Source organism: Mus caroli, unplaced genomic scaffold (genome assembly GCF_978045245.1).
Source record: "Mus caroli unplaced genomic scaffold, Mus_caroli_1 scaffold_3, whole genome shotgun sequence".
NCBI lineage: Eukaryota > Metazoa > Chordata > Mammalia > Rodentia > Muridae > Mus > Mus caroli.
In genome coordinates, this window is record NW_028227258.1 from 85,972,174 (window position 1) to 85,988,462 (window position 16,289).

Genomic DNA, 16,289 nt, shown 5'->3' on the forward strand with positions numbered 1-16,289 from the left:
ATTAGTATATATACACATTTGCATATATTTATGCATATATATATATTACATACATATTTACACACATATATAACCTTGAGTCTACTCCATTACTGATGTTACTCATGGCCTAAATGTGTAAGATTTAGTAGTCAACATCCTTCTAGGTGTCTACAGTTATCTTAGAAAGTTGGAGATATTTATCACTTTTTAAGGTTTTATGTTTATTTTATGTGTATGGTGATTTGTATGTATATATGTGCATGCACCACATGAAAGCAGTGCCTGCTGAGGCCAGAAGTTTGCATAGAATTCCCTGGAAATGGAGTTATAAATGCTTGCAAGCCACCATGTCGATTATGAAATCCAAACCTCCATCCTCTAGAAGAGCACCTGAATTGTTAAGTCATCTCTCCAGCCCCTAAGACATGCATTCTTATTAAAGAACACTATTTATTAAAGCAATACTTCATAAGTCAAAGCTATAGATAATTTACATACATGGTGAAAGGCACAATTAATTGTTAATATGATCTATACTATTTCAATATTTTAATTATTGCAATATATTCCCTCTTTAATTTGAAACATAATCAATAATTGTTAATTTCTAATAAAAGGAATGTATATGAATGATGATTAATTCCAATATAGAAATAAATTCTACATAAAAAAATTTTGGCCGGGCGTGGTGGCGCACGCCTTTAATCCCAGCACTCGGGAGGCAGAGGCAGGCAGATTTCTGAGTTCGAGGCCAGCCTGGTCTACAAAGTTAGTTCCAGGACAGCCAGGGCTACACAGAGAAACCCTGTCTTGAAAAACCAAAAAAAAAAAAAAAAATTTTTGGCTAGCAAAATTAGGTGTACTTTACCATCAAGTAATTTCAATGTTCACAGTAGGTCATCAGCTAAACAGATTTTCCTATATTGCGAAATATAATAGGCAATACTTTTATTCATCAAACAACTCAACCCCACCCAGTGGGTTAAAGTAAGGACTGGATCATATCTCCATGTTCAAATAAAACCCTAAGTATTAGTAAATGACCACCAGTGAACGGTTAGAAATCATATAGTCTCAAACATACAAATCTATCACAGACATACATTCTTATTTAGCATCTGTAAGTGTACTAAATGAATTTAGAGGATTTTTTGTTACAAATGCAAATGATAATAAGACTTTGATGCTGAAAATGATTTTGATAAAATAGTTTAGGTAAGTATTGGTGTGTAGCGACTTCCTCCAGGTTGAAACATTCTAACTTGGAGGGAGGCTCTTAGGATCCAAATAAACTCACAAACCTCAGCAAGACCCTGTACGTTCCACATTTACAGTGTCCTTTTCTCCCCGAGAACATACACATAACAAAGCTTGGTAAGGAAAAGTAAGGAGAAGAGGTCCTCATCTCCTTCATCTTCCAAGCTGCCTGAAAGTAATGCTAACAGTTGTCACTCATGCTGGAGTTAGCTTTCATTGATGCAGCTGTCTTTAAGTATCACAAGCTCCTTTAAGTATCCCTTCATCCATTCTCATATGAGATTGATAAACTCTTCACTTATGGCATTTTACTTTAGTAGAACTATGTAGTTTGCCTTTCATTGATACTCTATCTGGAATTGGCAAACTTTTGTTTTCATTTTTTCCCCTATACTGGTAATGCTAGTATCAATGGCTTGGGAGCAGTTCTAAATGAAGTAAGAGGTATATGGAAACAGAACCTGCAATATCTCTACAGTCAGTATGATCACCCAGTTGGTTGCTAAGTGATTAGTAGGTGCATATCACTTTCTTATTAAATGCATGAAACAAAAGGTGACTCATTTCCTGGCTAAGGGAGGTGAGGGTAATCCAGGATTCAAAAGTAACTCATCTTCCCCAAGTAAATAAACAATTTAAGCTCATTTAGTAGTTTTTTCTAGAATTTTCTGCTTACTACTTTCAGCCTGTGGTGGATTATGCATACACAAAACTGTTAAAAGTAAAAGAGAAAGAACAGATGACTATATGTCCTGAGGGCATCTGATCCCCTTCTTAGGTAGAGTGGGGGTAGTTAATAATCTTTGCCTTTGTGCCTTGAGTCTCCATGTCATAGGTCAGCAGAGACCACCTCCCCCTCCCCACTTCTTGAATTATCTCTAGGTCCTTTGTCCCATCCTCTTTCCCTTGAGTACTTTCTTGTTCCAATCATGTACCTGTCTTGGTAATACATTTTGACACATTTTTGGTTCTTATTCAAGGAACTCATTCTAACACACTTGAAACCTCATTTCTTGAGGACTAATTTTCTATCTCTTCACTCTTTCCAAAGTCATATATGACCTTAAGCTTTCCAAATCGGTGCTTATTTCCCAATCTGTAGCCTCGAAAACTTCAGAAACATTTAATACGATTTACAAATTTCTGGTTATGTGTCTTATCACTCTCTTGATGGGTGTCACATGACACCAGTTATGTCTTCTGCTGGCTCCTCCCATCCTCTGAAGTATACAGTGCATCATATTTTTGTCCTGAGCTCCATGATCTTTGTGATTTGTTCTCATTTCCAACCACATTTCAGGGACAGAAACTCTTAGTTTTGTATTTCTCCATGTATAACTCCCAATTGTATGTGTCCCACATCAAGCTCACCACTCATGGCCTAACTCACATCCAATGAGAACATAGCAATTCTGTTTGCTTGTCCATAATCTAATGTTAGCCATACTTTCATAATACATATTTAAAATATATGAGCATCCTATTATCTCACATATATCTATTCATGGTTAACACATAGTGTACAAAAAGGAAGTAATTTATGGCTATTTATAAGTGGGTAAGGGTTAGGCATAGAGCAAAGCATGCCAAGAAAAGGTATTTGCAGCAAATACTCTGACTTCATTTGGTGCCTATAGAAAACAATTATTCAAAATACTAGATATGCCTACTTTGATTAGAAACGGTTTATAGGTTTATTATCATATAAAGAATAAATTAGATATGAATGATCTACTTAAATATATGCCACACAAGGTATTGAAGCTCTGCTGCAACTATGTGACCTGTAAATCACTACACATAACACTTTGTTACATGTTCTAAAACTTACTATATATTATTAAATTTATTTACATTGACATTAATTAACCTGAAGACATTATTCATTTATATCTTACATTTTTGTTTGTTTGCTTGCTTTGTTGGTTATGGACATGCTTTCATTTAAAAATGAATATTCTTAGAGTGGCTTATGACAGCCTTCAACTCCTGATTCTACAACATCTAATTCTTGAATGTTGGGATAGCAGATATTTTGCTATGAAAAACAACCTAAGCACATTCTTTATATTTTTCTTAATGAGAGTCAAACAGTAGCATTGCTAATTAATCATAATACATTCGCATTGTGCTATAAAGTATGCAATTTTGTCTAAAAGTTTTTATTACCTATAGTTATATAGTGGAAACATGCAAAGCTATCTTCCTTTACATTTGGCTTTAATTTATTATTTTTTATTGGATTTTTTTTAAATTACATTTCCAATGTTATCCCCTTTCCCAGTTCCCACCCTCCAGAAACCAACCCCCTATGTCATTCTCCCTCCCCCTGCTTCTAAGAGAGTATTCCTCTACTCACATACTCATTCCTATCTCAACCGACTTAAATTCCTCTACACTGGGGCATCTATCGATCATTCAAAGGACCAAGGACCTCTTCTCTCATTGATGCCTGACAAGGCCATCATCTGCTGCATATGCAACTGGAGCCCTGTGTACTCCTTGGGTGATGACTTATTCCTTGGGAGGTCAAGGGGGAGTGGGAGGGTCTAGTTGGTTGATATTGTTGTTCTTCCTATAGGGTTGTAAACCCCTTCAACTCCTTCAGTCCTTTCTCTAACTCCTCTACTGGGGACCCTGCGCTCAGTGCAATAGTTGGCTGTGAGCATCTGCCACTGTATTTGTAAGGTTCTAGCAGGGTCTCTCAGGAGACAGCTTTATCAGGCTCCTGTGAGCATGCAATTCTTCACATCCACAATTTTCTGGGCTTGGTAACTGTATATGGGATGAATCTCCAGGTGGGACACTCTCTGGATGGCCTTTTCTTCAGTCTCTGCTCTATACTTATCTCCATATTTGCTCCTTTGAGTATTTTGTTTTCCTTCTAAGAAGTACTGAAGAACCCACACTTTGGTCTTCCTTCTTCTTGAGCTTCATGTGGTCTGGGAATTGTATCTTGAGTATTTGGAGCTTTTGGGCTAATATCCACTTATCAGTGAGTGCATACCATGTATGTTCTTTTATGATTTGGTTACCTCACTCAGGATGATATTTTCTAGTTCCATCCATTTGCCTAAGAATTTCATGAAGTCAATGTTGTTAATAGCTGGGTAGTAGTCCATTGTGTAAATGTACCACATTTTCTGTATCCATTCCTCTGTTAAAAGACACCTGGGTTCTTTCCATCTTCTGGCTATTATAAATATGGCTGCTAAGAACATAGTGAAGCATGTGCCCTTATTACATGTTGGAGGATCTAATGGATATATGGCAAGGAGTGGTACAGTTGGGTCCTCAGGTAGTACTATGTCCAATTTTCTGAGGAGTTACCCAACTGATTTCCAGAGTGGTGTACCAACTTGCAATCCCACCAGCTCTCCCATGCTCATGGATTGGCAGGATTAATATAGTAAAATTGGATATCTTGCCAAAATCAATCTATAGATTCAATGCAATCCCATCAAAATTCCAAATCAATTCTTCATAGAGTTATAAAAATCAATTTGCAAATTCATTTGGAACAACAAAAAAATCCTAAGATAGCGAAAACTATTCTCAACATAAAAAACTTCTGGGGGTATCACCATCCTTGACCTCAAGTTGTCTTACAGAACAATAGTGATAAAAACTGCATGATATTGGTACAGAGACAGGCAGGAAGATCAATGGAATAGAACTGAAGACCCAGAAATGAACCCACACACATATGGTCACGTGATCTTTGACAAAGGAGCTAAAACCATCCAGTGGAAAAAAGATAGCATTTTTAACAAATGGTGCTGATTCAATTGACGGTCAGCATGTAGAAAAATGCAAATTGCTGGTGGGATTGCAAGCTTGTACAGAAGTTACTCTGGTTTTAATTTGTTGTAATTAATATTTTTTCAACTGTTCTCTGAAATAGCTGTGGGCACTTTAAAAAGATAATTTAAAAGTAATATAACTCATAGTGATAGTGAAATTTTTCCAAATTTTGTACAGAATATTTTATTTCAGTGTTATATAGAATGTGATCAAATATTATTTTCATTATCCTGAGTTCCAAAGACACAGAAAAATAAATATTAACTAAATTGAAAGCAATGCTTTTTAAGAAAACTTTTACTTTTTAATAGTTTGAAGATTATATTAATATTGCATTTGAGAATTGGAAACAAGATTGTGAGAACATGAAGATAATAATCATACTGTTAGTCAATGATAACAAAAATTGCACCTAAAAGCAAAGCATAAAAATGATATTTGAACTACTAAAATGGCTTTAAGTTGCCTTCTTTATGGTAGGGAGGTGAGATGGGAGTGGGTGTGTAGGTGAGCACCATCACAGAGGTAGGGGGAGGGTAATGAGATAGGAGGTTTGCAGAGGGGAAACCAAGAAGGGAAACAATGTTTGAAGTGAAAATAAATAAAATAACCAATTAAAAATTATGAAAATCTAAAAAAAAAAAGAAAAAAAGAAAAACTCATACAGGCATAGATAAGAAAACATGAAATAGTAAGACACAGTACATAAAAACTGGAAACTGGGAAGCAGTTATAGTTTAAAAATATAGCATAACAAATTAAGATTATCTAAATCTTTGAAAGTTAAACTTAACTACTATATATCACAAATAGGGGAAATTAAAAAGAAGCAGGCCCCCTTTAATATTGGCTAGAAAATTAAGAAGAAAAATGAGATTGTAAAATTACATTTTGCATATTCAATAAATATTCTAGGTATGATATAATTTAAACATGAGATGGTTGTTTTTGAATGCCAATAAATAAGAAGCATATTTCCATACTCATTTTTTCTCTTAACATTCTTATAAAAATCAGAATTTTGCTATAATTAATTAGTTTATTTTATCATGGGAAATTTGTTTTCTTTTATAGTGTTACCATACACAAGGCTAGACTTTATATGAACCTAAAATACATGTGTAACTTCATACTCAACTCTGAATTGTATTCAAATCAAATGTGCACAGGTGTTGAAGCCCCAAATAATTTCAATAATTTTCTGCCACAGTGTTTCCATTAGTCAAGAACTGCTAAATGCCTGATATATTCTTCACATATACCACTAAATTCAGAGTGCTTAAAATTGATTGTAAGTGTTCACTTCTAAGTCAATGATGGAGGGGAAATGTGAAGTGTAAGATAAGTCCATTGAAACACAAAAGGTAAATACACACAAGACCTAATTCCCAACTAAGTTCAGCATTGGCTTGCAGTGTGAGTGCTGTCAAGTCATTCATACATCCCTGCATGTGTGGGTGTCCTTTTGGTTCATTGGTTTACTATAATGAACTAGTCACATGATGCTGCTACAATTTTCTGCAAATGATTGACTATTGTTGCGCTGAATTTTCCCTTTTCATCTACTGTCCTCTCTATGTCTCACTGATTGGAAGCTTGCTTGCTTCTTTTTTCTTTTCTTTTCTTTTCTTTTCTTTTCTTTTCTTTTCTTTTCTTTTCTTTTCTTTTCTTTTCTTTTCTTTTCTTTTCTTTTCTTTTCCTTCTTTTCTTTCTTTCTTTCTTTCTTTCTTTCTTTCTCTCTCTCTCTCTCTTTCTTTCTCTTCTCCTTTTCTTTCTTTTTTGTTCCCTTTCTTTTTACTTTTCTCTTCTTTCTTTCACACACACATGTTCATAAACACATACACAACCCAACCACATTTGCTTTTCTTTTATTAGATATTTTCTTTATTTACGTTTCAAATTTTATCCCTTTTCCTCATTTCCCCTCTGAAAAACCCCTATCCCATCCCCCCTCACCCCCCTTCTCACTAACCCACCCCTCCCCATTTCCCTGTCCTGGCATTCTCCTACACTGGGGCATCGAGCCCACAAACACATTTTTATATTATTCTCTCTTTCTGTCTCTGTCTCTGTCTCTGTCTGTCTGTCTCTCTCTCTCTCTCTCTTTCTCTTGCTCGCTCGCTCACTTGCTTGCTCAATCTCTCACTCTCTTGCGCTCTAGCTCTCACTTTCTGCCTGATATGGGTGATGAACCGTGCACCTCATGTGTGCCAAATAAATATTCTCCCAATGATTTATTCATCTGGGCTTTGTATTGTATATAATACATTTGTTGATTACCACTAATTACACTCTCCCATTAAGTGATTATTTAGCCTAAATACTATTTGAATCTTTAGCTCATTTATATATTCTACAAAACATCTATGTATCATGAAACTAATATCCATTCGTAAATGGCAGGTAAATATATAAAAATTTATACTCTAGCAAGTACATTGCTTGGGGTCTTTAAAATCAGTAGGGAAACATTGTATTAGGTTAATTTAAAAATAAAGTGATGTGACTGTTTTCTAACAGTAAATTTAAGAAATTTTAAGATAAATTCACCAAAAATTAGGAAATTAATCAAATTATTTTGTATGAGTGCTGAATGAACTCATAAAAACAGCCACTTAGTCTGAGATTTCATTCAAATAGTACACAGGTAATTGTAACAACTGGATCTCCAACTTCTTACTGTTTGTGCTGCACGTTTAAGCGCACAGAACAGTTCCTTTATGGCAGTTTTATTCCCAGCACAGTAAATGACAAAATGGTTTCTGTTTAATTGACTTTCTCTTAAAGAGATTTAATTTCCTCTTCCTGTTGGCATAGTTTGTATCTGAGATTTTGTGTTCCAGTTAACCTCTGCATTGTGAGTAAGTAAATTTCACTTTGTGTGACAGACTGACCTAGTGTCAAGAAATGGTAATTGTGGTTCTGGTGTGAACAACTGCAGTTTTAGAAGGCCCTCACAGGAGAAATGACTTTCAGACAAGAGACTCTCAGCACAAAAATAAATAGCTACACATCAGTAGAAACATAACATTAAATAATGCTGAACACTACTACAAAGTAGTCGATGGTAAACTCACTTACACAATTCATGTTTAGGAAATACTATGATTGTTACAGAGACACTTCAATATTTCATAATAGATATTAAATGGGAAGCAAAAAGTACATGAAATATCAGGTAAGATACATATTTTTTAAATCTACATTGCAAACACAAACTTAAAGCATACAATCAATATACATGGCTATATAAATTAGATCTACCTTCTTTAATGTTGACTATTTTCTAGGTTTTTTTTTGATACTTTATAATTTTCTATTTTGGATAATGATTGATTGATAACCATTTGCAGAAATTAGTATGTAGATTCCATGTGCCATTTACTAAGTTCCTTTCAAGAGCAGTGTAGTGTCAATGATGGTTCTACACTATCATTGTAGTGATATGCAATGCTCTACATTGCATGCTTGCTCTCATCCCATTTTCATCCATGACTAAGATTTACTAGTTTTTCACACTTGTGTTTATGTGTTTTGCTCTATTAGGATACATGGCAGTACACGTGCTAGCTTTAACAGTCAAAATGATAAAAATAGTAAGCATCTAACAAAATTTTAAATGTGAAATTCTAAAGTAATAATATTTTAAAGCAATCATCAAAAAATCTTTTAGTCTGTGTGACATAAGATCCATTGTATGTATAGCATCCAAGATTCTACTTGTACACAGCTACTGAAAATCGAGCGTGTCTCTGTCCTGTTAAATTTTGAGACAGAAAAAGTCATCTGAAAGGAAGGAATGGGATTTGGATTTCATCATAACACATTATGTCATATATGTAATTATCAAATAATAAACATATTTACTTTAAACATAGCATAGAGTGGCCAATAGATCTTTAATTTCTCATTTAAAGTTTTCCTAGTAATAATTCATCTTAAATAAAAGATATGTTGGACATATGGTTAATATGGCTTGAGTTTGCATTTGAAGCATCTAATTAATTAAAAGATGTTTTAGTTTGTGAACTTAATATTTTTAAATTTTCTTCTAATGTGACACTGTAAGAAGCAAGGTATCTGGCTGAAATTCTAGAAAAAAAATTCATAATCACAGCAACTATCACAAAACCTCTCAAAGAGGTTTCGGTTCATGACAGTGGAATTGTTATTTCCCAGCCTAAACTGACCACACATGCACTGCTAACAGGACAAGTAGGGTTTTCTTCTTTATTTATTTACACTTCATCTGCTCAAATACAAGCATTTTAGGAACTAACAGTTCCTTAGTCAAGATACTAAATCAAACAGAAGTCCTCAAATCCTGGGAGTTGAAAATATGTTAACTCATAGTCACTAATCTAAATAAGATAAATGGAAATTCAGTACTCTGTGATGAGAATGTATTTTGAAGCACACATAGATCTAATTAATACTCATAATGAATCTAAAAGAACAAAGTTTTCATGCAATCATCTTATGATAAATTATGAAAAGATTCTGGCTATTGTTCACACATCTTATGTTATTTTAAGTATTTAGTGGCATTATTAATAAGTGCTCAGTTATCAAGCAGAACACTAAATACACTGCTTTATCTTCTATCATAATATTGAATACTGAATGTTTCCGTGTGTTTAATTGCACATGTCACATTGCCAGAGTCTCAGTTTGAAGTAGGATTGTGTAGTTAAAATTGTACTCTACTCTTCCAGGGGTTGTGGGTCTGGTTCCAGAACTGCATAACTCAATATCATCCCATTTCCAGTGGATTTGAAAGCCCTGTCCTTCTTGAGCACTTTAGCCATGTGTACATATGCATATGTCAACACACACACACACACACTTACCCCTACACATATATAAGATTACAACAATATGCTTATTCAGTTATATATTATAGATAACTTACTTAATTTTATGATATCAGTGTGGTAATATATTTTTTATCGTACCATCTTAGGCTAAATGACAGAAAAAGTTTTCCCTTTCAAAGTCTAACATAAACAACTATGTTCTGAGAGCATTGGTTAAATTGAAAACTGAAAGAGATTAATTTGAATCCAAAACATCTACAATTTGGTAAATGAAGAGAATCTACTGTGATAAAACTCTGAAAAATATACTCAGGTTGCAGTGAATAAACATATTATTCTTACTCTTTCACAAAAATAGCATGTTGCTTCTAGAAGCCACAATGTTCCACGGCATACCACATCTTACTTTGTCTTAAATTTTCTTTTATTTTATCATAATATTGAATACTGAATGTTTCCGTGTGTTTAATTGCACATGTCACATTGCCAGAGTCTCAGTTTGAAGTAGGATTGTGTAGTTAAAATTGTACTCTACTCTTCCAGGGGTTGTGGGTCTGGTTCCAGAACTGCATAACTCAATATCATCCCATTTCCAGTGGATTTGAAAGCCCTGTCCTTCTTGAGCACTTTAGCCATGTGTACATATGCATATGTCAACACACACACACACACACACACTTACCCCTACACATATATAAGATTACAACAATATGTTGTAATAACATATTACAAGTTTAAAAGTCTTAAAAGTTTCCTGTTATCATTTTTATCTCCTTGAAATACATTTTATTGAAAAACGATATTGAAAAGGAATAATTTTAAATCTTTAATTTTATTTAATAAATAGGGAAATAAAGGGTTACAATATATTTTATCTCAAATTCAAAAGTGAAATAACCTGTAATTTCTATATTGTGAATACAGTTAAGTATTTTGATTAACTGAGATGCAGGAATTCACAACTTCAAGAATACACTTGATCATTGACCTATTAGAACTGTGGATGACTTTATATTTGACCCTAGAATTTAAGTAAGTCATGACACTAGAAAGGAAATATTCCCTCCAACTTAAATAACAAAGTAACAAATCAAGGTATAAATAAGTAAGAGATAATAATCATCCATTTGATGATACATTTATAGAACACACTAAAATACCATCTCTAATTACTAATTCAGAAGTACTATTCATTAAACCATCATTTCAATTGTATGAGTGTAAATAATACTTTAAAATATTAAACTATCATTGCCTCAGATTTGCTAAATGAGTTTCTTATGACTTTATTGTTACTGAAGTGGGCAATTAGAAGTTGCATTTAACTTGAGTTGCGTGCTGCAAACTGAAATTACTCTGTACATCAGAAAGCAATGACAAGCCACCACAGCCCAGCTTGGCATTCCCTGGCTCCTCACCAGGATTCTAGGTGCTTTATACTGGTGATATTTGGCCTACAGACTAAACTGGCTACCCTCTCTCCCTATAATAACTCTGTGATTGGGAAACCATATGGCCTGATACTGATTTCTATATTAAATTATGAGTCAGAATTTGGCCAGCTTTAGTTTCATAAATGAATTTCAGAATTCTATTCATGCAAATTTCCATACACTACTGAATTTTGGGTTTGTTAAAGTTATTTTTTTCTTCTGCTTTTTTCAGATGATTACAGAGATAAAATGATACTATGTTCAAATTTTAATGGCAGTAGTAGAGAATAGGACAGGTAGAGGACTATGACACTGTAGGCCTCACCCTGCTCTTACCTTCAAAGAAGCAGTCTTCATTGTGAACGATGGTGATCTTTTGCTTTTTAAGGCAGGCAGCTCTGTGCACTTCACAGTGGTTTTCATAGAATTCCCCATCAGATCCACACACAGGTTTGTAGTGCTGTTTACAAAGGTCCATGCAGGCACACTCCGCATGCCTTGTCTCTCTGTTGATAACACAGTGCCTCCCCAAGCCACAGTACTTATTTTCACAAGATCCAAAAGGTCCATCATGAATTAGAAATTCTGGAGATAAAAGAAAAAAAAATAAATTCTTGGTTCTGTCACTGAAATTACCAGTACATTTCATATTACCAAATGAAAAATATGTTCAAGTACTATCATGGAAATTCAGAGCACTACGACACAATTAAGGAACTGGGAACAAAACCCTCAGAGGAAGCATACCAAGGAAGCACTCCATCTCCCATGCTCACGGATTGGCAGGATCAATATAGTAAAAATGGCTAATTTGCCAAAAGCAATCTACAGATTCAATGCAATCCCCATCAAAATTCCAACTCAATTCTTCAATGAATTAGAAAGGGCAATCTGCAGATTCATCTGAAATAACAAAAAACCTAGGATAGCAAAAACTCTTCTCAACAATAAAAGAACCTCTGGGGAATCACCATGTCTGACCTCAAGCTCTACTACAGAGCAATTGTGATAAAAACTGCATGGTACTGGTACAATGACAGACCGGTAGATCAATGGAATAGAAGTGAAGACCCAGAAAGTATCCCAAACACCTATGGTCACTTGTTCTTTGACAAGGGAGCTAAAACCATCCAGTAGAAAAAGACAACATTTTCAAAAAATGGTGTTGGCTCAACTGGCAGTTTGCATGTAGAAGAATGCAAATTGATCCATTCTTATCCCCTTGTACAAAGCTCAACTCTAAGTGGATCAAGGAACTCCACATAAAAACAGAGACACTGAAACTTATAGAGGAGAAAGTGGGAAGAGCCTCGAAGATATGGGCACAGCAGAAAAATTCCTGAACAAATGGGGACTCAGAAAATTGTAAACCTTCTGTAAGACAAAAAGCCAACCAACAGATTGGAAAAAGATCTTCACATATCCTAAATCAGATAAGGGGCTAATATCCAAAAATATAAAGAACTCAAGAAGTTGGACTCCAGAGAACTAAATAACCCTATTAAAAATGGGGTACATGAGGAGCTGAAGGGGTCTGCAACCCTATAGGAGGAACAACAATATGAACTAACCAATACCCCGAGAGCTCATGTCTTTAGCTGCATATGTAGCAGAAGATGGCTTAGTCAGCCATCACTGGGAGGAGAGGCCCTTGGTCTTGCAAAAATTATATGCCCCAGTACAGGGGAATGCCAAGACCAGGAAGCAGAAGTAAGTGGGTTGGGGAGCAGGGCAGGGGGAGGGTATAGGGGACTTTCAGGAAAGCATTTGAAATGTAAATGAAGAAAATATCTAGTAAAAATGTTTAAAAGAAATAAATGGGGTACAGAGCTAAACAAAGAATTCTTCTCTGAGGAATAAAGAATGGCTGAGATGAACCTGGAAAAAAAAGATGCTCAACATACTTAATCATCAGGGAAATGTAAATCAAAACAACCCTGAGATTCTACCTCACACCAGTCAGTATGGCTAAGATCAAAACTCAAGTGACAGCAGATGCTGGCAAGGATGTGGAGAAAGAACACTCCTCCATTGCTGGTGAAATTTCAAGCTGTTACAACCACTCTGGAAATCAGTTTGGCCATTCCTCAGAAAATTGGACATATTATTACCGGATGATCCAGCAATACCTCTCCTGGGCATATACCCAGAGGATGCTTCAACATGTAATAAGGACACATGCTCCACTATGTTCATAGCAGCCTTATTTATAAAAGCCCATATTTGGAAAGAACCCAGATGTCCTCAACAGAGGAATGGATACAGAAAACGTGGTACATTTACACAATGGAGTACTACTCAGCTATTAAAAACAATGAATTTATGAAATTCTTAGGCAAATGGATGGCTCTGGAGGATATAATTTTGAGTGAGGTAACTCAATCACAAAAGAACACCCATGATATGTACTCACTGATAAGTGGATATTAGCCCAGAAACTCAGAATACCCAAGGTACAATTTGAAAAACACAGGAAACTCAAGAAGAAGAAAAACCAAAGTGTGGATACTTTGATTCTTCTTATAAGGGGAAACAAAATACCCACAGAAGGAGTTACAGAGAGAAATTTCAGAGCAGAGACTAAAGGAATGGCCATCAAAGACTACCGTACCTGGGGATCCATCCCATTAAAAAAACAAAACAAAACAAAACAAAAAAAAAACAAAAAACACCAAACCCAGACACTATTTCAGATGCCAACAAAATTTTGCTGACAGGAACCTGATACAGTGCTCTCCAGAGAGGCTCTGCCAGTGCCTGGCAAATACAGAAATAGATGCACAGAGTCATCCACTGAACGGAGTACAGGTTTCCCACTTCAAATGCTATATGGGTTTTCTCTGCATCTTCTCCTCCAGTTCTGTTCTCACTTCTGAGTCCAGTAATATTTGACATGTTATGCAATACATATTCACCAAATTTACCATTCCCTTCCTATCTCCTTGTATCACTCTACCCCCTCACAAATCTCTTTCTTGTATTTTTGTCTGTAAATTTTTGGTTCTGTGAGTCAATGAAGTTATCCCAGTCTGTCTGTGACTATGGGTTTAGAGTTTTTTCTGAAGAATCTGCATGAATCTACCTGATGCCATCATTATGATTACATGAAAATTTTGTAAGTAGAGTTCAAAGTGTACCTAGATTAACATTAACAAATTTTACATGCATAAAGTTCTATTTGCTAGTTATTATTGTTCATCCTTCAAAAAGAATACTCATGAGACATACAGACAGATAAGAAAAATTTAAATGTCAGCTTGTTTTATAAGTTACACTTATATATTGCTTTAATAGTAACTTTATTCTCAATTTTTTAAATTAGCTAAATTAAAATTATGCAAAGCATCCCCATATCAATGGCATAATAAAACAACAGCACCTAACCTGATATATATATATATATATATATATATATATATATATATATATATATATACAAAACAACCTACTACTAATACAACAACAAAAACATTGAAGTACACACTTCTAACAAGAAGCTGAGTTCATGGTTGCAGACAAGTACAAACATCAAGAATTTAGTCAATCACAGGATACCAACTGATCACACCATGCCTGAACTGAATAACGGTTCATTATTCCATGCCCAAATTCTATGTTCTTATTGGTTGCCAATAAGACCCACTGCTGGGCCTATACCCCAAAGATGCTTCAACCTATAATAAGCACACATGCTCCACTCTGTTTATAGCAGCCTTATTTATAATAGCCAGAAGCTGGAAACAATTCATCTATCCCTCAACAGAAGAATGGGTACAGAAAATGTGTTATATTTACACAATGGAGTACTACTCAACTATTAAAATCGATGACATCATGGAATTCTCAGACAAATGGATAGAACTAGAAAACATCATGCTAAGTGAAGTAACCCAGACCCAAAAGAACACAGATGGATGGAATGTACTCACCCATAAGTGGATATTATCCCCAAAACTCAGCATATCCATGATACAATGTTGGAGACCATACTGTGAGAACGTAAGCCTTTCACAGCTTCCCACCCTAATAAGCCAAATGGCCTTGTGTTAAGGAGCAGGTCGCCTCCTCCTCCCTATCTCTTTCTGGCACCAAAGACCTTAAAAGATTGAATTATAGTCCCCTCTTCCTTATCTCTTCCTTACTACCAAGACATCTAAGGACATGAGTTATGTGCTGAGCCCAGCTTGACACCCTGGACTGTTAAGGAGGAATCTACATTCCAGAGATAAGACTCAGAGTGCCTCCCTCCTGCAGTCTGAATTCAGCCTTCACGTCCCCAGATGCCCACTTCTTTGTTCCTTATTAATTCCCCCTCAGCCCCTCCCTATTTCCCTTCGCTGTGTGCTTATAACCTGGCGTTTCAGCCTAATAAACTGAGACCTTGACAACTCTTTGCTTGGTTTTGCTTCTCTTTCTCGCTCATTTCTCTTCCAGGTTTGTGGCCCCCCTCGCACCCACGAATAACTAGATCCTGTTGGACGGGACAATACAAATCACAAATCATACGGAGCTTAAGAAGAATAAAGACCAAATTGTCAATGTGTGGATGAAACAAAACAAACAAGATATTTCTTCTGGTTTGCTACCATTTGGTCTTTAAAACCTTCCTGATGACATTGCAACAGATACTCAGTGTTTGTTATGAGGACTGCACTGCTCTCGAGTCATTTCACAGTAGTATGGCATTGTAGTATTCAGTAGTAGTCTTCCTCTAGGAATAACATGATCTTCTCAGTACTACCTTGGACTAGCAACTACCTTGGCTTAGTAGATATGGTTACTAATTGAGCAGAATAGAGTAGGATTTCAGCCACCACTTCACTTTCTTCATTCTGCAAGTGATTTGTTGGGATAAAAGATTATATGGTATATCAAAAAGTACTGATCAGAGTGTCTAGGCCAGGAAATGGAGCTGACACAAAATCATTCTGCAAATGATTATTATTAAGGTAGAGAGCTTCATGCTGACGTGAGAAAGGCTCTCAGGTTTGAGCCT

The 16,289-nt window shown here is 35.4% G+C and overlaps 1 protein-coding gene across 5 annotated transcripts in view; it reads right to left on the reverse strand.

The window, feature by feature from the left end:
- Window positions 1-16,289, reverse strand: part of Fstl5 (follistatin like 5) — a 624,701-nt gene that overhangs the window by 385,708 nt on the left and 222,704 nt on the right. For all 5 annotated transcript variants that reach the window (XM_029475620.2, XM_021158305.2, XM_085835827.1 and 2 more), the window contains exon 4: window positions 11,630-11,878. In XM_029475620.2, the coding sequence (XP_029331480.1) occupies window positions 11,630-11,878 (249 nt within the window). The remainder of the gene's footprint in view (window positions 1-11,629; window positions 11,879-16,289) is intronic.